Below are 23,526 nucleotides of genomic sequence, written 5' to 3' on the forward strand. Positions count from 1 at the left end.
TAAAGCTTGAATCTCTGCGAAGAGAAAAAATCTTTTAATCAACAAGAACTGGTTCTACGTTTTCTATCCATTTCCTTCCAGATAAATCTCTCTATCTAAAATCCTTATTTCCGTATTTCCTTGAAAAGGTTAAAGTCGTTTTGTATAAAATCCAACGTAAAGAAGAAGGAAGATCCGCAAAAGATTCTTTCAGCTTTCCCTATGTTTGAGCTCGAATCAAAGCAATCCTATTCCCAATAGGGTGACTATGCGTTTAACTTCTCATAGAATCTCTCTGATTCCGTGTGATACCTTCGGTGTTTTTGAAGTATGTAATTGATGTCGTAACGTCGACGCTTTGCAGTGCGAATTCAATTTTGAGTTGCAATTTCCCTGTTTGCGTGGCAAAAGCATAAAAAAGCATAAAATCGATAGCGCACCTTTCGATAAACACGTTTTCTTTGCTGATGGCGCACTGTAAATATAAATATTTGAATAAATATCGCGAATTTCATGTTGCTAAAAGATTTATACTATTTATTCGTAAATAACTGTTGGATATGTTTAAGTTGAAACCACTGCATTAGGTCTTTTTTCTTGTTTAAAATTATTTGTATTGGTAAATTGAATGAAAGTTCTAACATGTAATTTGTTCTTCTTTTATAAATAGTTTACAGAGGATAAAGCGTGGGTAACTCACGACTGTCGCGATCATGACACTATACATACCTATGTATAGCACGTATACTAAGCTAACTAAAATAGCAAGTCAGAGAAATGGAAACTTAGGAAAATCTAAAGGAAGATAAAACGTTCGAGCCTTGCCAGGAATATAAGATGCTAAGTAATCTTCCTAAGTAATCTCCTCCAGCTTTTTCTAGTTTGATCAATAATTATTAGTACATGTTAGGAAAATAAATAGAATTTTTGTTCTCAAGCGAGGTATAATTTAAATTTTGTATGTACACAAAAATGTTAAATATCTGTAATAAACATGGTATAATCAATTTTTTTACATAAAATTATATTGTATAGGCTATTGTTATTTAAACATTTTAAATTGGATGAAGGAAAAAAATGACGCAAATAAAACGTAGGACATTTTAATTAAAGAGACTAATATAGAGATTTATCTACTTAACTGTGATTAAATCATCTCCACTTAACGCTCTACCTCTTCTATTAATTATGCTTCGTTAAACTATGATTACAGAGGATGGGTTTTTTGATAAAATGACATTCTGACAAATATATATAGATCGATATATATAGATATAGATAGACAAATATATAGATTCTTACAACAGTAGTTATGAATGAACAGTAGTTATTGTATCAATTCCGTTCTTCAGAAGCTTCATTTGTGAAAAGACAATTCGCCAGAATATGGATTCACTGTAGTTATAGCTATAGGATTTCAATCTAGTTGACAGACTTGCTTTACGTAGAGAATATCTGTCTCTTGTTCTACCTTATCGCGATTCTCTCCTCATCTTATACGCTTTGTCGAGCAAAGTAATATTGGCATATATCTCGGCTCTGGTTACAATCATTAGTTTCCGCCTAAACGGTTAGAATCACATAGATCGCGCTCTAGTCTCGTTTATTCAACATTCAGGCCATATGGTCGCATGCGACGAGTTTTATGTTAATTCCGACCGATTACAATACCTTTCTTTCGTTTACAAGGAACGACGAGACTGGCAGTTGCGTGATTTCCAATGCAAAAGCCGCGATATCTGCACGATAACCTAACCTCAACCGATTTTGTTGTACTATTCTTATGTGGACTTCGTTTGTACCACTTTCGTAACAAAAATAGAATACGTAGAACACAGCATTCCGTTATGCGATATTGTCGATTCCTAACATCCGAAAAATCAGAGATAATTATTTCCCTACAGTTGTACATTTGTGTGAAAAATTACGAACGTAAAGTTGTTTGGTGCATGCACAGTCCTCCCCTCCCCTGCATTTGCGTGGACATGCTAGAAAGATTCACTTTTCCACGGTGAAACTGTATGTATTATAATTTCATTTTTACAAAGGTCGAACATCCTACTATGCATAAATTTAATATTAATATAAGCAGGTTTCGTGTTAAGTATTACATCTGACGTATAAGCACACGTGTGTACGAGCCTTGGTTTTAAATGTCTTATAGTAGACACCGAAAAGATTATTCAGTTGGATATCTGACTCAACATCAATATTTTACTAGGAGATAACATGTTAAGAACACGTTGGTGGATGGCATGAGAGATGATGAATGAAGACATACTTCTGTGAGATACATAAAATAGTAGTCAGAACGTATTTTGGCGCTTGGGGACAGTGATACTGTCGCTGGTGATACTGTCATACACCTCCATTTATAAACTTTCGAAAATCGATGTGACCTTCAAACTTTAGTGTATTCTGTTTCACAGCACAAAATGTTTCCGAAACGTACGTTTATTGTTACAATGAACTTGACTAATGGCTCTGAAATACTATCCTTGAAAAAACAATGGGCGAATTGGAGCAAAGAAAAGAAGGAAATAAACAAAGACCTTGTTGGTTCGTAAAAATAAAATATGCTACAAGAAAAACTTTTTCCAACGGATTGAGATGCGACAAGCTTTAAAAGCTATGACGCGAATCGAGCGTTTGTCTACAAAAGCGCATTTTCGGTGGATATATAGATATACATGTATATGTGACGAAATATACTAAAGCAATATTGACCCTTTGTCGCTGAAAGTATCAAACTACAAAACTTCCTTTCAAATTTTCAGAATAAGGAAATCAGGATCATGATAAATAATTGGAACATAATTAAAAATAATATATCTTCTCTATAAGATAATGAATACATTGGTTCATTTAATTTTTATGGATATTCAAACGCTTCTGTGAAATAAAACGTCAAGATTATAGAGTATAAAATTCATAGCTATGAAATAACTAAAACTCTGATGTATTATTAAAGATATACGTTAGGTTGTATGTAGTGATACATACAAAGATTACATGTACAAACCCATAATTAACACAATGCTACCGCAACTATTCTGCAATCTACCTTGCCCAAAACACTCTTCCAGTCACCTCCAAACTCTTCAATTCTCTCCACCTAACCACCCACAAACCATTCACAAACATGCAATTCTCGACAAAAGAAGAACTTATCGTCAGTTGTCCTTAACATCTCGTTCATTCATTTGGTCCCTATCCCCCTATTTCCTCCCACTGCGATGATCGCACTACATTTTTCCACGTCTCTATTCTATTCTCTGGATGACCTGAATTCTCGAGCAGTCGAGTGACGATTGATCTGTACAATTGATCGATTTCTGTTTACTACAGCCATGCAGGAAATTTCGCCTTGGAAAACGATGTTGTGAGTTTGAATGCTTGGACCACGTAGAAAACATTACCGGAACCGGTGAAATTTATGTCCTTGAGGATAAGATATCCTCCAGCTCCTCGACTCACCAACAAACGCTACTCTGGGCGATGAGCTCAATGGTGCTGTTGCGGCTATTCTAATTTTTCAACAAGGATCCAGATGGCGCCGTTGACGAAATTCAATCATTATAAACGTCAACGATCAACATCAGCCATCAGGCAATTTCATATTTGTGACTTATTTCTTCTGTGTTATTTCTTCTAATTTTATTGTTAGTTCTTCAATTTGTATTCCAAAAGATTGAACTCTTTTTACGTGCGTGTGTGTTTTTCTTTTTTTTGTAACTAATTCTAATTTTTGCACTTCCTCCTTCATGTCCTCTATGTGCTTCTCGAACTCTTGTGTCGTCCTGTCTTTGTCGGAACATTCTACTTGAAGATCAGCGAGTTGATGCTCGGGATCGTAATTCAATTTTTGGTCGTTAGCAGTAATAAGCTCACGTAACTTCACTTTTGAACTTGATCTTGTTTGGTCTTGATTGTGTTTTCGTGGTGCTTGTGGTGTTCTAAAAGTAATCGTCACGTTGCTTGCATTTTTAGTGCACATTGATACACTGCACTCTGCAGTTCTCCTATTTTCAAACTTGCTTCATTTAAGGTAACTAAATTTCCGATTGATGCTTTAACATTTGATGTAAGTCTTCTATTGCTGTTTCACGTTCTTTCAACTGTTCATTAAATTCGTTGTTTAGCATATCCACTCGAGAAATTCCGAGTTCTTGAGCATCGTTTCTTCTTTTAGAAATTTGGCTTATTTTCTCTCGCCTGCTGCTACATGTTGCTGTCATTTTATCAACTTCTTTCTTCTTTTTTTTTCTTTTTTTTTTTTTGAACTTAAAATCTTGATTTAAGGTTTGTGTTTCACTATATGATTTATTATTATTAACTAGTTCAACATTATTTTCAGTAGATTTTTTTTTCGCGTGATTTTTATACTTATTTAAATAGTTTAACATGAGCAAATGCATCGTACGTCAGATATACCATTTTTAATAAATTGTCGCCTTTACAACTCGAGTTACCTCTGAACGAGTCGCATGATTGATCAATAAGCCATGAGCAATTATGCAAATTCAGTTTTTTTTTCATCTATCTATCTGAATATTATAACAAAGACTTTACATTGAATATTTTATTAAAATTGTAAGTTTTTCATAAACGCTTCAAAATCCACGGTCTATTGATCAACTCCTCTATCCTTTCTCTTTCTCCTCACTAAAATAGATAAATTCCTAATGTAGTTTGTGGATAATATTTTTTTTTTCTAAAGCAAATCACATTTATCATCTGATATATTTTTTGAAATAATTTCTGTCTGTACATTTTCTTCTTTTCCCTTACTCCTCTTTCTCTTTCTAATGAATTTTTTTTATTCCGTAAAATAGTTTTTGTATACTCAATTTTGTTAAGTGCAATCCTTATTTCTGATAACTTACTTTTATTAGATAATTCTTGTGAAACTTCTACTACATCTTCCATATCATTTTGAGTGCGGCTTCTACCTTCAGTAAATTTAATATCTTGAACCGTATCATTAATTTCAATAGCTCTTTCGGTATCAAGTAAATCGCACTTATTATTTAATATACCTTTTGAATTGACTTCTGTCTCTGTATCTTCTTCGAGTTTTCTTCGTTCTTCTAATCCACCCTTCTCATTTTCTAGGATCTTCCTTGTTGTTACGCCGCCTAAAACATCTGCACGCCAGCCCGCGCCAGCTCGCGCCACCGGACAACAACCGGCCTGCGTAACGTCACTTCGACCCTCAATAAACCTAAGGACCCACCATAACTTTCACTTCCCTGTATTGTTTCGCCATGTGTCTTCAATCCGTTTGTCTTGAAGAATTTCTAAAGCTTAAAAATATTCTCGAAACACAGTCGGTTTTTAGAGAGGTCCTTGGGTTTATTAGGCGTACGTAAAACACGGAGAAAGCGGGTATGCACCCATTAGGAAAATCCGAATAGCCCTCTAATAAAACAAGCTATGTTTTCCTCACGCACACAGTCATCTATCCACCACGATGGTAGGAGACTTCCTACTCATCCCTTCGAGCAGTAGTGCAGGTCATGACCAATCGACACCGCGGTTCGTTACCCTCACTTTTCCTAACGAAAGTGGGAACAACGAATCCGCGTTCTTTAAGCACAGTGGCACACCCACACCGAACTTTTCTTCTGTATTAGAAAAAGAGCGACAGTCAGTCTAAAAACTAACGCCTAACGCGGCAGTCTACACATAGCGCGAGAGTCGCATACTTCACGAAAATCTTTTGTCGGTTCTCGGTGTTGTCGAACATACATCTTCTCTCCTAAATATATTATAGTGCTAAGTCCATTAATACATTAATTTCCATTATAAGAGCCCTGCTCTAGCGTACATATCTATCACATCTTCGTGCGACAAGTTGTTAACTATTTATTTCTCTACGTCAGTGTAATCTAAGTGTTGGAAATATATAATTTATAATTCAGTGAATCACAGTGTTATACAAACTCAATCACCCCTATTATCTCAACGGAAATCAGGGGATCGATCAATTCGTGGTGTCGATTGTTATAATCGTAACGGGTATTTACGACCCCCGTTGACGTCTCCTCCCCGCAATTGGTCGGAATTTACACTTGTATCTTCATCTTTTTTAACTTCGACTTTATCCGATCTCCTAGGTCTGCCTCTATGTTTCGCTTCATCAGTTGCTATTACACCCGTTACTGCATTATCATTTTCTACAGATTTATACCTATCGCTATCACTAGCTGCGTTCGTTAAAAGAACTTCCCTTCGTTGACGAGTATCAGTTGTTTCGTTTTCACTATCTGAAATTGATTTTTGTTTAACACCTCTTTTTTCTTCTTTGGCAAATTTATTTTCTACATTTTCCGATGCCTTTTGTTTATTAATTATTTCAGACTTGTCTTCGATTAATTTCGTTTTTAAAGCGCTTCGCAAAATTTTATTTGTGTTTGATTGTCTGGTTTGATTATAAACAATTTCTTCAAATTTTGGCGAAGTAGCAGGCTTTGCAGCAACATTATAACGACTGCTCCGTTTACTACTATCTAACATAGATGGAGATGGATTCTTGTCATCTTTATTCTCTAAGGACTTCTCTTGTGTATTAGCATCTAAATTTCTCGACATAAATTTCTCGACGAAAATCGTGTCAAGATCAATTTCGAAGCTATAAAATCGTCTTAAAAAAACGCTGTGATAAAAAATTTTTTGACACCTTGTACAAAGGTGTATATCAACGTAAGTGTACCTGTATGTCTATATTCGAGATTATTTATCTATTCAAGATAGCAAAGTAAAAATACTATATAGAGGATTTAATTAATGTGTGGATCAACGTATGTATCACTATATGTAACAATAATATTGACTGTATATGTACGTGTGTAATAAAAGATTTCCGGTTTACAATGTTTACGATACTGATATAAAAATACCATATAGAGGATTTAATTAACGTGTATATCTACGTATATATCATTATATGTAACAGTAACATTATGTGCATATGCGTATAATATTGGTTAAATGTTAAATGTTAATATTGGTTAAATGCGTTAAAGTGAAATGTTATTTACCTATTCAAGATAGCAAAGTAAACATACCATATAGAGGATTTACTACTGTTAACACTCGGTATTCTCGTATTAAAAGTATTTAACCAAATAATTTGGGAATCCAGCGGACGAGCTTGTATTTAATATGATTATATTTAATATAACAACTTTACTCAATATACGCGTAGGATTTTAAATGTCATGAGGGTTGCAGCGGACTCAATTTTAATGTACCTCGATATCTTAGCTTCTTATAATATCCTAATAAAATGTTATTTATCGATTACAATTGTCCTGTCGTATTTTATAGTGTTTGCTTTATAAATGTGAACTTTATTCAAAAAGAGTTCATCGATGATTATCCATTACAGGTTGTTAATAAACCTGAATTATGCACAAAGGAATTGCCGTTAATAACTTAAGATTCTCTGCCCGTCGTACAGGGTACATATAGTAATTATTCTCGACGATCGTAACGTTTAAGTCCAATTCGAGCTTATAGTCCCATGCGAGTTAAACAACGACAATAGTTTGAATTTCTATTTGTTCGTTTGTCGTCTGTTTATACCCGGAGCACCTGCTGTAAACCAATACAAAATTTATTAGATCTATAAATAACACATATAAAACTTATTAATTTATAATTAATATAAAATAGGAGAGCACGAAACTTCCTATTTTATGGATATGTTAAATCTTTGTAAAAAATACCATATCATTAGTATCATTTTAATCGTTCTAAAGGATTTAGCCGCATAAAGCTGTGACCCCTGGAAGAATCGATGTTCACGCGTGACAAATTGAAATTGTGCGAAGGTTCCGGTACGAACATCACAAGCGTCGATACCAGGGGCACAGGCACATGTTCTGGGTTCATTATATATTTATAAAGGGCTGACGATTCAGTGGATGGTCCGGGTAAATTTAAATTGTAAATGAACGCATTGCTGGTTTCAAGTAAAAGCCTGGATAAGAGCGGATATGGTATGAGAGTCTGTCGTGGAAAGGGGAACAGGCCGTTTTTATTTGTAAAGTTTGAATCTCCTCGATATTGAAGATGTTGAAGCTGCAATGATGTATTTCATTTTAATCCATTCGAGACCGAGATTTAATTGTAAAACGATACCTAGGTGTCGGTACGATCTGAATGTTTAGTTGGAATGATTCTGTGTTTTACTCTCTCCAGGGTATCCTTTTCATACTTTGATTTTAAATCGATGACAATCTTAAATAGTATGCCTCATATTTTTAAAATATAAAATTATATACTATGTTATTCTATAATGTATTATGTACAGTTATATATATATATATATATATAATAATTCTATATTGAAAAAAATATGAAATTAACATGATATATACATTACTACATAAGTTATATATAAAATATGTATATTATACCCTTGCCTACTGACTGATATGAATTTCTTTCGGTCTCGAATGCGTTAAAAGAGAGCGCAAAGAAGTCGAAATTACTTATTGTAATTAGTAAAACGACCTGAGAGGCAGACAGATACAAGAAAGAAGGAATATTATATTAGCGGCATTATCATGTTTTTGCTCTCTTTAAGTCTTTCATCGAGACAGACAATCTACAGGTATTAATCGACCAATTTCTCCAAGCTGATAACTTCGAATTGATGTTTATATATAAGAAGTGTTATGTGTTAATCTGTCTAAATGTTTAAAAGGTGTTATAAATTAAATGTTGTTAAACGATACGTAATTGCCTTTTGATCGTAAATTTTACTATCAAGGGGTCTTTTATGTATGCGTAATCATTGTGAATTATAACAATTTATGTGATCGATATTAAAGGTGTTTAAAAGCATGTATTTTTTTCTATATTATTATTCTCCTATATTATTATCCTATATTATTATAGCATTCCTATATTATTATAATATCCAATTACATGTTGATACACAAGATATACAGATTATTATTTATAACGTTTTGGTTTTCTTAATTGAGTCATTCATTCAGTACAAATGATAAGAAATTAGTAATAATTCACAAAAAAAGGATATTGTAGTAGAAATATTATAAAAAAACATTTTCTGTTTTAGTGTAGAGTTACTCCTTCTTACAAACAGTGTCGTACAAATCTGTACGTCTCTGAGAAAATTTAGGTATCTGAGCCCTTACTTCCTCAACAACTTTTAGATCTGATAGAAAAAAGAAACATACGAAGTAATAAGTAATGCTTACTAATAAATTCAACAAATACAGAGGAAGATGGCTAAATCGATAAATTAACGAGACTAAAAATTAATTACATCATGGATCTCTCGCTTTTAATTTTAAGCTGTAAATTACCGATATCGGTGACTGCCATATTCTCTTGAGTTTCCAAATCGTAAAGAATCTTTCCCCAGGGATTGGTCAACTGTGTATGTCCCCATGCGACGTAACTTGCTTAAGGAACACGAGCCGGTGATATGCAGGTAACGTATAATTGATTATCATTCGCTCTGAAACGCTGAAGTAATGACCAGTGCAGTGGTCCAGTGGTCATATTGAATGCCGCTGGATATATCAGCATTTGGCAACCTAACCCAGAGAAGCAGGAAATATGAAGCCACCGAATACCAATTAACTTCGTAGTTGCACGGTTCACATTCCATCATTTCTGAATATGCGAGGACAGTCCTCTTATTGTGCTTTTAATTCTTTTATTTGTTTCATTTTCAGCAAATATACTGGTTTTTTAAATTAAGCTTCTTTTTATACAGAGTTGCAGATTATATTAATTTTATATAGAATATATTTAAGAAAGATATTTAATTTTTTGCTAGTTAAGTATTGATCGATTAAGTTACTGTACCTTTGTTGCGATAAATGCGTGCCATTTCCTCGAATCTAATATCATAGCAAATGCCAATACCTATTTTGCAGCCCTTCACATCGTTAGGGAGTTACCAGGACTGAGTGAATCACTCTCTCGAAAAGTAATCTTATTAGGAATGTCGATGTCGAATAGATGTACCTAATAACATAAAAATGTGGTCGCTAATTCTATTGCTGCAACTTTTGTAATTTAATATCAAAGTTACCAACTCCTAAACTTTAATTATTTTTTATTTAATAACTGACAGCGTTTTTATCACTTTCTTTTATTAAAAAATCTTATCATTTAATAATGTTTAAAAAGGAGAAAAAATAAGTATAATAATATTTTAAGTATGTGAAAAATTTATACAACAACAAACACATTACAACAAAAATGGGCGTTTCCCGTATCATAACGTATTTTATAAACCGTAAATTATAGAATTGGTTATAGTATACGTATGTACATATGTATATTCCTAAATTATTCCTAGATAGAGTCACTTTCTTCACCCCAATATTTTCAAATTCAAAGCCATAAAGGAATATATTACTTACCTTTCGGTAACGGTGCGTTGCTATCAAAGTTCCATCGGGACCCCAAATAGTACAGGTATTGTACAATTTATCGCCCTCTATTTCAGGCATCGTACCACCAACTACATAGATGTTTTCTTTAGCTGCGTTCGATGAAGCAACGCTCGTTTCATCATCAGGAATACTCTCGGCGTATTTTGGAAAGTACTCTGCATTGCAATATTTCAATTAATAAAAAATAACTGTCTTTTGTTCCAACCATAAATTAAATTGAAATGTTTGTCAGTTTTTTATTTTTTAAATTATTAAAATAACTAAGTTTTATATTTCGACTTAATTAAATATGCAATTACTTAGCTAATAGTATATATAATAAATTGTTTCTACAGGTTCAAAATGAAAAATGAATATTTAGAAATATTTAATTACGACAATGCTATTTGTGTTAGCATCAGTGGCTTGTTACTCAACGACTTTGCTAGTACTTTTTGAAACATAAAGTTAGTTTTCAATTAACACTTATACTAGAGGCGGAATTATAAATGCAAAATAATTGATAATACTAATTTATAAGTACCTAATTATTAGTATCTTAAAAAATATATTTATACAAAAATCACGATAATCATGAAAATGGGGAAATCCTATATTCTCGAATCAATTCACAATTTATTTTGTATATTAATTAGATTCCGCGCTCATCAGTACGTACTCACTGGCGACATCGAGAAAATGTATCGGCAATTCCTCGTACGACCAGAGGATCGGAAATATCAAAGGATATTATGGCGCAGCGCGAGTGGAGAAACGGAAACATATGAACTTAACACCGTAATACTCTTATCATAGAAATAGAAGCAGTCCTCAATTCCCGCCCGCTAACTCCTATCACCACCGATCCAAATGATCTCCTAGCCCTCACTCCCGGACATTTCCTCATTGGCGATTCATTAATGTGCTTACGTGATCGAGATTTCAGAGACATTCCATCGAACCGACTCTCCAAATGGCAGCATATCCAACAGCTTAAACAACATTTTTGGAACCGCTGGCATAAGGAGTATTTGAACGAGCTAACCAACCGCAATAAATGGAGCGAGGGTGGACACAGCATCCAAAAGGGCACAATCGTCATCCTCAGAGAGGACAACGTTCCCTCCATGCATTGGCCTCTGGGCCGAGTTATCAAGGTTCATCCAGGCGCCGATGGTGTCATCCGGACAGCTACAGTTCAGACGGCAAAGAGCATTTTGGATCGGGGCGTCAAAAGGCTTGTCCCACTGCCAATTCAACCCGATCTCGAGAAACCCGAACAACTAGCCACCGAGACGAAATAAGATGGGAACTTCAACCACACCTCCCTAGTTTGATCGGTACCCTCTCAACGGGGGGAGAATGTTACGCCATTCGGCTGACCATAGGTCATATTCTTAACTATCGATCGCGCCACTATAATGTCGCAGACGGATCGTCGCGTCTGCCCGGCAAACAAACATTGTAGTGGCAAGCGCGTGGTTCATTAAGCAGGGCGACTTCCAGAAACGTCGACTCGTGGCCCGTATTTTACCTCGCAGTAAAAGAATGTGGCGTGATCCGAACGTAGTGGGGGTCGCCTTCCAGAAAAACGAAAAAAATCGAAAGGCGTTCAGAACTTTTCGAGAAGTCGAACCGTCAACACATGTGGTATGTCGCGCATTACTTATCAACCAAAACGCAGTTACATTTTTTTTGTTCCATTTATATCTTTATAGTTAATAAGTTGTTGAAATAAACATTAATTTATTTGTGTTAATTCTGTGGAATTTCATTGAACTACCCTTATTATCATAATCGAAATAAGGGGATCGATCAGTTCGTGGCGTCGATTATTTAATCGTAACGGGAACTTACAACTCTCGTTGACGTGCTATCTCGCGATCGCGTCTCTCCGCGAACGGTCGAAACAAAATGATTCACTAAAAACTGTCCTGAATTCCTAAGAATTTATTTACCGCAAAACTGACAAAGTGTTTATTTAAAAAATGAGGTTGAAGGTAGTCCTTTTCTTTCATTTCATTCATTTTCATTTTCTTTCTTAAGTATGGCAAACACAATATCTAATCAATTAAAATTTTATATTTTCTCGTGAAAAGTTTCTTTAGATAATTATTATCAACATGATGACTAACTCTTACGGATTAATACGTGTCTGTAGGGCAATCCGGTGGACTTGATCGGCTTTTTACTTCGAAAGTTGAGTAATCGGTGTCGCTTTCTTACGCATCTTTGAACTGTATAAATGTTTTAAAATTGTTTGATCCAGAATGTACCACACCGGACAATCAAGAAGGCAGGTGCCTTGACTACAGAAAATGTAAACGTCTGCAAGAAATATGGCAGATACAGTACCGTACAGCCACCGATTTTTATAGACGATCAGTGTGCAGATACCAGGGCAATGTTACGATCGTTTGCTGTCCGAACGATCCAAACAAAGAGAAGAGAGAAATTTTAATAAAAACTGTGTATAAGTATAAGGCTTTGCGACCACCATACCGTGGTTTTAGCAACGTCTCTCATACCAGGGTGGTCGATGGTAAACCAGCTGAACTTGGTACGTTTTATGTCTTTCTTTCCGATTAATAATAAGCCATTTACTGCAAAGAATGAACTTTAAAGGCATTAAACAGCACATCAATGTACATTTCAATTAGACTAAATAATAATGCTATGATTTTATCGGTAGTAACTTTACTTATTAACTTGAATTATTTCTTTCTTTTACTTCATGTTAGGAAGAGTATCTTTTTGCTTGAAATAAAGAATTGATATAGGAGTAATAATATGGATAGAGATCAAAAACTGTTAGGGCAGAAATTACACGTTTGAACTTTATAGTTCAGTATAGTTCAAATAGAAATTATATAGAATTATTTAATAATTTGTATTCCACTGGAATAAAAATTTAATTTCTGTCTTTATCAAATCTCTATTTCAGAGTATTTGTACGTATGTACTTATCGTCTGCTGTATGATCGAATATCGAATAGGTAATAATCGTTGTTACTCGTTATGTGAGAAAAAATTATGTATATTCACAACTATGACTATTGCATTTTAGGCGCTTGGCCACGGATCGCTGCATTAGGTTTTCGTAATTCCCGAAACCCAGACAAACCACTATGGAAGTGCGGAGGTTCCCTGATATCGGCTAGGCATGTTTTGACCGCAGCACATTGTGCACATATGGATGGAATAGAAAACATACACAATCATAATATTGCCATTCTTAGATTGGTGGCGGAGGTGCCATTTTCGAGTAACTCCTCAAATATATATATATATATATATATATATATATGCTATTGAGTATTACTGAAGTATCATATCCTGAAATTTCTTACTGTACACATATATTGTGTCATAAAGCGTGTACAATTCTTTCTCATACTTTTGGTCATTCGTTTCCTGCATTTTCATTTATTTTTTTATTTTTCAGGGTACGTATATCCCATTTGTACGAAAGAGCCCCTACGAAAGAGCAACTTCGTCGGCTATAACCCCTTGTTGCTGGATGGGGAGCGTTAAGATATAGTAAGTGATATCAATTTTATAATAAAATTAAACAGTTCCAGTCTTAAATATCTTTCTTATTTTCTTCGTAGGACGACCACGACGTAATGCATTAATGGAAGTACAAATGCCAGTGATTAAGAACGCCGAATGCAAAATAGCTTATTCCAAATTTCCTAATGCACCTGATATCACTGATGGTATAATATGCGCCGAACATGCTCAGGGTGGAGAGGATTCTTGTACGGTAATTAAGTTACAGAGTTACTACAAACTATACGGTATCTGAAGACACGTCAATTCGAATTAACATCAAATCGACGTCTTAAACATTAGAAATAATAGATAAACACAATTTAATAGTTTTGCCCACTTCTCACACCTCATTATGGTATTTAATCTAATTTCCTTCTAATCTTAGTTTTGCTCAAAATACATATAACATGTACATTATAAATTGGAGTATTTCTATACACAAATCAATAGAAGATTATTACTGTATATAAGTATAATTTCAATACAATTCGATCGATATATTTCAGTATCTTTGATTAAAAATTTAACGATCCTTTCAGGCTGACCTCGGCGGACCACTGCTGATACAACATGAATTAACCTCGTATTTAATAGGTATTGTGTCTTACGCTTATAAGTGCGGCACAGCTGGCTATCCCAGCGTTTACACTAGGGTCACATCGTACCTTGACTTCATTCTCCAAGCGATGCAATAATATGATATTACTGTTCCATAAATATCATTGTGTAAAAAACGTAAAGTTGGATTTTCTTATTGTGGAGATAAGAAACAGCTCAAATTTACATTGTTTTGTACGTTACAAATTATAGGCTTAAAATGTACGAAATGTAACTTTGAAACTAATTTTTTACGCACGATAAACCTCCACGACTTAGGTATGTAAAGATGATAAACGTATATTAATTCTATTAATTTGGTAATAATAAACCAACTTTCTGAGAAGTTCTGTAAATTTCGTTTCTGTTGTATCAAGAGAATAATGGAATATTCCACTTAGATCGTATACTTCTTGTATGTACATACAAAATTTTCCGGCTAATCTAAAACACTTCATAAGATAGAGAGCTTCTGGAGATTCGGACACAGAGAGTGCATAAAATACAAGATAAGTCTCGTGTCTTTCAAAATTATTTTTTATTCGCTAAAAACGTCCTGTGTACTCATGCAATCACATGCAACCTCGAAACTTCGCTTATTTTTTATCACTTTCCAATTCAATACACTGTTTCTGCATTTTTGACTATATGTAAGAGAAATTTCCATTCAGCCAAAGGTGTACTTACAGATTATAGATTCCTATACGACTCTCGGTAAAAATTTATCCGCACTCCAGATAGTTAAAACTTCTGTCGACCGTATTGATCCATCTGCACTCTTCGTATGACGTCAATATCTGTTCAGTGCTGCTGCGTAGGTTTCATTGTGTTACGTCAATTCGTTTGTGACTGTTGCGCGAGTAATGGCGCTTTGCAATGGTGATTTGCAGGAAAACAGTGCAGGATGCTGTGATTCGTTTCTTGTGGTCAAAGGTTATGTTTGATGCCTATATTTATCAAAGATTTAATGCACATTATGGAGAAAGTGTTTTGTCACGAAGTGTGTTTGAATGGGCACAAAAGTTCAAAGAAGATCGCACAAGTGTTATGAAAAAACAGCTGGACGCCCGTCCACATCCACGATGACAACATTGAACGTGCTCATGAACTTATGCTCTATGGAATGGACGAGTGACACTGGATAATGTGGCAAATCATTTGCAAATCAGCCACGGCTCTGCTTATGCAATAATGCACGACAGATTTGGGTTTTAAAAAGTTTGTGCGAGATGGATGCCGAAAAAGCTGATGAAAAGGTGAAGACGACGATGCATTCGTGGTTCGCAGCTCAGCCCAAAACATTTTTTAATGAGAAAATACGAAGGTCCTTCAGCAAATGGACAAAGTGTATACAGAAATTGAGTGATTACGTCAAAAAATGATGTATGTCTTTTTTGACAATTGCTTAAAATAAATTCTACACCGATAGAGCGGGTAACTTTTTACTCACCCTCGTAAGACACTTAAATTTCCAATCTATTATGATGAATAAAAGAGCTTGTACTATTAAATCTAATTGTATTTTGTTGCATGAGAGTACACGTGTATGTGATGTACATTACCTTTATATCCCCTTGAACGCTTCAATATTGCGCATATATACTATATTTTGTACAGCTTCTATAAAATTTTGTATGTTTGTTTAGGCTGTTAATCTACAAGCTGGAGTACAAAGAAGTGGCACAATGATGTGGGCTGATGACATTTATAATTATCAAGGAATCACCCCTACATTCGCTCAGGTATATATCGTTGACTATAATGTATTTAACATATATGATTGTTAGAATATTAATAATTAATTTTTAATTCTATCAGAATTTTAATGAAACTGTCCCTTGGGAAAGAAGAACTGATACCTTGATATCACGGTTTGTACATCCTATATGTACGACAAATTTTAGAACATTATATAACGAAGAACCAGATCGTCGTGGCCATGTGATGTGAATAAAAGGACTTGAATTTGATGATATTTTTATAATGTTAGATAACATAACTAAGTATCTTCACAGTAAGATAGGATGACATGGTTTACATGATCTTAATGTTGTTTACATGAGTGATGATATTATAAGGAAAAGTGTAATATCACAGGTAGGATGATTCATAATTTAGAACTACTAACTCATGTATGTATTAAAAATTAAAGAAATATATTAAATTTTATAGGATATTTATGTTTAGTAACCAGTAATTCAGAGATTGGTATTCATGGTTACTATAACGAGGCTGTAGAAACGCACCCTTTCTTCTTTGCAAATGGTCCTGTATTTATGTCTAAGCCGAAACTGGAACCTCTGAATAATTTAGATTTATTCTTGTTATTTTCTAAAATACTTATCTACAGTATACCATAAGGAATGATACCGTATCACACCTAATCAAGTGTCTTAAGAAACATCAACAGGATATCACAGTAATCCTTTATCGACTGATATGTAAGTAAAAGTTATGTGTCATTGTTATACACAGTTATGTGTTATTGTTATACACAGTTATTTATCATTTTCTATTAATTCAGTTGTAGCCACTACAATATCTATGACACTGGTAGTAATTATAAGAACAATAATGATGTTCTATAAGAGGAAATGATGATTAGGAACAAAAACTTACAGGTAAGTCAAAGTATATGTTATTTGCCATTTGAAAAGAATGTTACTAACTTAAAATTTTTTGATAAATAATAATTGTGCAAAATATATTGGATTTCAAATTTGTCAAAAATTGAAATTTAAGAAGCATTGTAATAATATAACATTAATATTTTGATTTTTCAGGAGATATCATGCGGTGGATGGATAATATGTAAAAAATATTAAGCAGTATATGAATTTTCATATTGCGTAGAGATAACAAAATGAATTTTAAAAAATGTCGACATGGTAATAAGAAATAGCATCATGACAAAGAATATATAAAGACAGTTTCATTTTTTATAAATAAAAATTTGTTGTTCCAGATTTTGAAATATAGTGAAACGTTTAATTAGTATCTTAATATCTTTAAATAATTATTATTTTAGAATCAATTGTAATTGTATCATACGTACTTTTGAATTCGTGCAAGAACATATGTAATTTTGAAGTAGTTATTATTAGGAAATTGTTAGACGCGAACAGTATGCGAAAAGTTAGTATGCAGTGTAATAATTATCAATCAAAACACAAGAATTAAATTCTTGAGGAAAAAATTTCCGGAATTTCTTATTTACATGATTATAAAGAAATCCATAATAAAAAGGAGCTGCTTTCTAATACTTCTCTTCCTTGTAATGCCTACGTTAATAATAACGAGGTTCGACTTTTTGTTTTTAGAGGGATACTGGAAAATTTGAAAGTACAGTACCATTGGGAAGAAAATCACGATATTGAAAACGATATTTGCAAGTAAATTTCCAAAAAATCTGTTTTCAAATTTTCGCTTTCTATTTCACATTAAAAGAAAGGGCTGCCTTCTTTCTCTGCAAGACAAAACAAACATTCTGAATCTCGTATCAATGAATGATGTCAATAAGTTATTTTTCTTTTCAGATTGAACAATATTCCAGATTTATTCATAATTTCATACTACGCGAAGAATAGACTTTCATAGGTATACAAAGGAAATATTAAGTATAGGAAAACTCTTTTTCGTTGTAGGTGACATATGCTTCACGGTTGAACACATGTATTTTTGAACACATATAAATGAAAAAGTACTCTTATGGAGAAAAAGAATTGATACCTTCGATTGACATTAGATAATGTATATAAACTTATGAACAATCACTATCGGTTTGTATTTTAGGTGCACACACAGATTTGTTGGAGTTCTTATAAAATGTACATCCTGTACGAACGTTTTATTCTTCCAAATTTTACGATACTATGTCTCATATAATAACTATATGGATTAAACGTAATATAAATGATCCGAAAATAGACTCGAACGACATTAATTGTCTTTCTATTTATACCAATATCGAAAATACAAGTAAAGCCGGAGCAATAGTATGCAAGAATGGACTATTTATTATTTTAAACCAAATCATAGCATATTCAGAATGCACAGTATTATCATGAAATGTAAATGAATCAGTTGTAAACGAACGATTTTACTGTAAAATCGTTGCCTCCTTTTTTTCATCTGAAATATAGCAGCAATGAGTACATTCTTTTAATATATAATAAAACGAGATATCTTTATAAAGTTACATATGTCATCACTGGTAACTGTTATCTCGTATGACACCAAATATACCGTTAGTATGGAATGATATTTTTATGAAGATATACTTTAATGATAGATTTTATGAATGAAACGTTATATAAGAAAAATTATCTCTTGTCATTCTATGAAGTGTAGTAGCTAACGAAGATTAATTTTACGAAGTATTGGAGCAAAAGAGAATTAAAAAATTAAAAAGATCTAAATAAGATTGTTCGTGTGGCTTAATTATCTCAATTCTGGTACACCACTTGTTACATTCTAACTAATTAGCGCTAAACAATAACTTGCAAATATTAAAGATATTAACACCTTAATATTAACACCTAAAGGATTTCAGGAAATTTTATAATATTTGATTATTGTATATCTAGTCATTGATTGATAAAATTTCTTGTATAAGCATAGATCGAGGTTGACGTCATACGCAGATTGCATATCATTGACAGGTATCGTTTTAATTTATTTTATGGCTAGAATCATTTGAATATTATACGAATAATTATTTCCATTCGAACGATTAATAAATCACGTACCTATAAAAGATATATTATGAAAAAGACGTGACGAAACAAAAAAATATTGGAAATTCCGTTGTCATTAGATCAATTATTTTTGCAATGATTTTTATTTCCATGTAATTACATATGAAATGGGTAATTCATTAACATCTCCTCGAATCGAATATAATTCGTTACACTTCACAACGATTCAAATAATGGACGGGAAATATATAATAAGTTTCCTGTCCTTGCGTTAAAATAGTACTGTACAAATCAGATGATACAGGAAATACCCAAAAAACCCAATTACATCCACATTGCATGACAGCACACTTGCAATGGATTTTTGTGATTTCAATGTCACAGACAATGACACAACTAATCAGAACACGTTCGAGGCTATAGACATTGAAATTACCGCGTGTTTAATACGTTTAAAGCATAAATCTAAATTTCACGCGATTATTTCTTTGTACATTGTGAAACTCTTAAATTATCTTAATCGAATAAATAATCCTAATGTAATGAAACATCTTGAAATAGACCTAGATATCTGAAACAGAAACTCGAAGGATAAGAAATCCTAAAAGGTACTAATCCTAAAATAACAAACTCCTAAATAATAAACAAGTGATAAAACCTGTTATAAATAATAAACCTTACCTGGAATAATCAAATCCTAACTAATCGAAAATAAAATAAGGCAAGCAATTCTTAATCTTTCAAGTAATTTTTCCGAAAACACAGAAAGATAGAGAAATTAAAAAGACGCAGCACAAATTGCAGCACAATGAAAGTTTCAGAGCGATGAATACGATCGTATTAAACTAAATAATTTTCAAAAGTGAAATTACACTGAAACGTATATCGATGATATTTGTCATTTCTACGATCTGTTTCGCTTGATCGTGCTTCTTTTCTGATGTAAATTCAATTTATAATACGAACTAAGTTTCCTTTATTATTATTAGTCCTGCGTCTTTTTAATTCGTCACTTCTTTTATTTCAGAACAATGACGGGCTCCAAGATGCTGTTCGGATGTTTGGCGTTAATTGCTTTTCTGCATCCATTAGTTCACGTTTGTACTTCGAGTAGTACAGCTCAAGGTTTGTACTTCGAGTTGTCTTTTTCCATGCACTTCAAATTCCAATACGATCTGGTCACGTGGCCTTCGTACAATTTCGAAATTTTACCTGTTTGGTAATCGTCAATGAAAAAAGAAGTTATGCGTGACCTCAACACATTGAAACAATTTTTATGATTTTTTATTTGCCGGTTGGTCAGCAAGTTAATGGAAAAATTTCACTTAACTATTCGCGTTAATTTCTTCGGTTTAACTTTTGGGAAATGCTTCGTTAGCTTCGGGAATATTCCAACGATTCGTTTTACGTACAAAATAAGCATGATAAATATTACATCACGGTAATGTAATATCGGAATATATTAAAGGTGTAATTTTGTCCGATTAATTATAATTTATTAATAATGGATTGAAAATACAGATATTAGTTAGACAGAGAAACGATGTTTGATTAACAGGAAAACTAAATGCAACGCTCGTATTTACAACAAATAACTTGACAACTATTTGGTAACTCTCTCTCTCTCTCTCTCTCTCACTCTCTCTCACTAGCAACTCTAACACTCGACAACACTCGCAACTCAATTCTAACGACTCTATGCTTCGACGTCTCGATCAACTCTGATTCTCGCAACACGCACACTTTTCGATTCGCCTTGGATAGCGAAACCGTCCTTCTTCTAACGCGTTTTTAAAACGCGATGGCGCTATCACTTTCTAAAAGCGTCGTCTTTACATTTCCGATGGCCACGGGCACATCCGACTGCCAGATATACAATGTATTATAAGAGTATCATTACCATACTTTTCATGAAAAGAGCAATTTTTCTTGATAACTATACTCTGTAACATAGATTGAAGTCGCTGATTTGATCCCTCTGATATCGTTGTCTTATGAGAGTCTCGCCTGGTCTTGATTAGTTCTGTTGACTCTTATCGTTGTGAAAAAATCGATTCGTTGTGTACCTTTTTTGTATAGAGAATTATTTTGTGGTAGAATATAATGTTGTAATATTCGTGGTCTTTACTTTACTAATTTTGTCACTGAGCCGCTCTTTGGTTCGTTGAGCGATTCATATTCCGCATATATTCCGTACTTGCTTCGCTTGGTACTTTTATAATTTTCGCAGTTACAATAAAAAATTTAATTCTTAACAGATTAAAGATTTAACCTCTTGCTTTATAGTGTACAATAATTTTTTTTTTTTTTTTGTATAGGTTATGTGATCCATAGTTTGAGTAAGTAGTACATATATATATATATATATATATATATATATATATATATATATATATATGTCGGAGATGAAAGGACACCGGAACCTTCGGATAGCCCCGCAACATTGCAATCTAAAGTCTACTATAACTGTAACTAAACTATTGTAGTTATTCAATCCGATTGTAATTGTTCGAGATTAGTGACGGTGAGCTTTGGCTCGAGGCGACAGTCTGTCGCCCAACGTAGCCGCGGTCAAGGGATGAACGCTTTGCCCAACAAACATATGGAATAATTCTATAGCTCTCCTTAAAAGAAATATTCGTGGCGACACGCGACAGTAAACATTCCAACGGTTTCTGTCCCGTGGCTCGCCACACGCAGACCCTATTCTTCGAGTAAGATGATTGCCAGATGTCGATGCGTCTCCGCAGTACATGTTCGGCTAGCCCGAGGGCCCGTAATAAATCTTAAGGTTTAGTTAACTAAAGTCCTTCAAACAGACAAACAGTCTTTGTCCCAACTACGGGAAGATAGGGGAGACATATTTTTCAACGAGCGGCGTCTCCCACTAGCAACTTTCCCTCGAGGGCGGCTAGCATCTTTTTCTAACCACCGATATGGAGATTGACCAATTAGCAGCAACGTCAATTTCCCTTACTTCCTAAACGAAGGCTTTCCTCGACGAATCCGATGATCTCGTGTCCTTAGACACACCCCAGTATAGTTTTCCTCTGTGGAATCGTCGGGACGGGACGCGCATTCTTTGACGCGCTCCCGTCGACTAAAGAGTAACGTCTTTACGCTCAGCAATTATCGTTTACGAGTCAGACTTAGATTCAGCGAGAACGCCTATCTGTCATCCCGTTGACCGCGGATTCGTTATTGAACCTGAGATCACTGTCACTAGTGTCGCGGACGTCTCACCGCCGTGATAGATTGTCAAACCTGTGTTATTCATACCTGTGTCAATAAATCGTATCTTCGCTACACCGCAACGATGGCTACCTTCAATGAAGACTCCTCAAACACCGACAACCCTATCCCCACTGCTTCTCCGACATCAGAAGTGGGATCCGCACGGATTCAAGAGATGCAAGGGCGGATCAACGCCATGGAAGAGCTAATTCGGACACTGATGCAAAGGCCGAGTACGGAGACGATGAGTGTAGCGCTACCACGTTTCAACCCCGAGAACGCGGGCACCAGCCCAGCTTCGTGGTGCGCGGCTGTTAGTGCGGTTATGGACAAAGTGTCCCTACGAGACTACGAGTTATATATTGCTATAAGTCGTGCTTTAGAGGGTACCGCGGCAGAGTGGCTTACGCATGTCCCGGTCAACGGTCTTACTTGGACAAAGTTTAGGGAACTTTTTCTTGCTCGCTACGGAGGCACGGAGACGGCAACCTCGGTGCTAATCAGGGTGCTCGACGAATCACCACTGGAGGACGAAACCGCTGGGACTTTCGGAAATCGCCTCCACTCCCTTCTGTCGGCGAAATGGGGAAATCTATCCAATGTCGAGCTGATCAACGCCGTTATCCTTCTGCGACTGATCTGGTATGACCAGCGTTTCGAAAGAATAGCATTCGGGGACGATATTCGGACCCTAGAGCAATTCCAGAGGGAAATGAGAATCTTCTCTCACGCGAAGAAGAGGCCAGTACCTTCGCCAAATAATCCATCGGCGGAACCTGAAGCAAAACGACGCCACGTGTCGGCCCGCCTCCCGAGATGCCTTCACTGTGGCAAACCAGGACATAAACTCGCGAATTGTAGGACGAGGAAGCGTGAGCAACAGCAGAGGAGTACACAACGCCAGGGAGGAAGGCGACCGGACGCATCGCCTCAGGTGGTTTGCTTTGAGTGTCAGGCGGAGGGCCATATCGCACCTGACTGCCCGCTACGACGGGACAAAAAGGCCAGTACCAAGAATGAACGTGTAGTCAACTGCT

General features: G+C 34.7%; 2 protein-coding genes across 10 annotated transcripts; one reads left to right on the forward strand and one right to left on the reverse strand.

Moving 5' to 3' along the window:
* Positions 1-1,066: 1,066 nt before the first annotated feature.
* On the reverse strand, positions 1,067-15,382 carry LOC143304876 (uncharacterized). Of its 3 annotated transcripts, none has more exons than XM_076627349.1 (5): positions 15,246-15,382; positions 10,395-10,582; positions 9,832-9,993; positions 9,324-9,557; positions 1,067-7,578 (listed from the first exon to the last, which is right to left on the reverse strand). In XM_076627349.1, the coding sequence occupies exon 5, from the start codon at positions 6,571-6,573 to the stop codon at positions 5,986-5,988; it is 588 nt and encodes a 195-aa protein (XP_076483464.1). In that variant the 5' UTR covers positions 6,574-7,578; positions 9,324-9,557; positions 9,832-9,993; positions 10,395-10,582; positions 15,246-15,382; the 3' UTR covers positions 1,067-5,985. The 3 variants fall into 3 exon arrangements, 2 of the variants coding, with proteins under 2 accessions (XP_076483464.1, XP_076483463.1); XM_076627348.1 differs by having other exon boundaries at positions 1,067-7,581; XR_013061517.1 differs by lacking the exon at positions 1,067-7,578 and adding an exon at positions 8,838-9,172.
* On the forward strand, positions 12,195-18,981 carry LOC143304877 (venom serine protease Bi-VSP-like). 7 transcript variants are annotated; one of them, XM_076627353.1, is made up of 13 exons: positions 12,195-12,966; positions 13,351-13,402; positions 13,474-13,671; positions 13,852-13,946; positions 14,018-14,172; positions 14,501-15,992; positions 16,205-16,300; positions 16,377-16,655; positions 16,731-16,999; positions 17,083-17,179; positions 17,342-17,446; positions 17,524-17,950; positions 18,095-18,981. In XM_076627353.1, the coding sequence occupies exons 1-4, from the start codon at positions 12,946-12,948 to the stop codon at positions 13,938-13,940; spliced, it is 360 nt and encodes a 119-aa protein (XP_076483468.1). In that variant the 5' UTR covers positions 12,195-12,945; the 3' UTR covers positions 13,941-13,946; positions 14,018-14,172; positions 14,501-15,992; positions 16,205-16,300; positions 16,377-16,655; positions 16,731-16,999; positions 17,083-17,179; positions 17,342-17,446; positions 17,524-17,950; positions 18,095-18,981. The 7 variants fall into 7 exon arrangements, with proteins under 7 accessions (XP_076483468.1, XP_076483470.1, XP_076483466.1 ...); XM_076627355.1 differs by having other exon boundaries at positions 14,501-15,372; positions 15,449-15,992; positions 17,524-18,981; XM_076627351.1 differs by having other exon boundaries at positions 14,501-14,837; positions 14,960-15,992; positions 17,524-18,981.
* Positions 18,982-23,526: the final 4,545 nt, after the last annotated feature.

The sequence above is a fragment of the Bombus vancouverensis genome, unplaced genomic scaffold, assembly GCF_051014615.1.
Source record: "Bombus vancouverensis nearcticus unplaced genomic scaffold, iyBomVanc1_principal scaffold0061, whole genome shotgun sequence".
NCBI classification, from domain to species: domain Eukaryota; kingdom Metazoa; phylum Arthropoda; class Insecta; order Hymenoptera; family Apidae; genus Bombus; species Bombus vancouverensis.

Bases quoted from the DNA above. Each gene is read 5' to 3' on its own strand.
- LOC143304877 (XM_076627350.1), top strand. From the start codon at position 12,946: ATGGTAAACCAGCTGAACTTG. The intron at 12,967-13,350 runs GTACGTTTTATG...TCTCTATTTCAG, and splicing joins TGGTAAACCAGCTGAACTTG to AGTATTTGTACGTATGTACT. The intron at 13,672-13,851 runs GTAACTCCTCAA...TTTATTTTTCAG, and splicing joins GGCGGAGGTGCCATTTTCGA to GGTACGTATATCCCATTTGT.
- LOC143304876 (XM_076627349.1), bottom strand. From the start codon at position 6,573: ATGTCGAGAAATTTAGATGCTAATACACAAGAGAAGTCCTTAGAGAAT.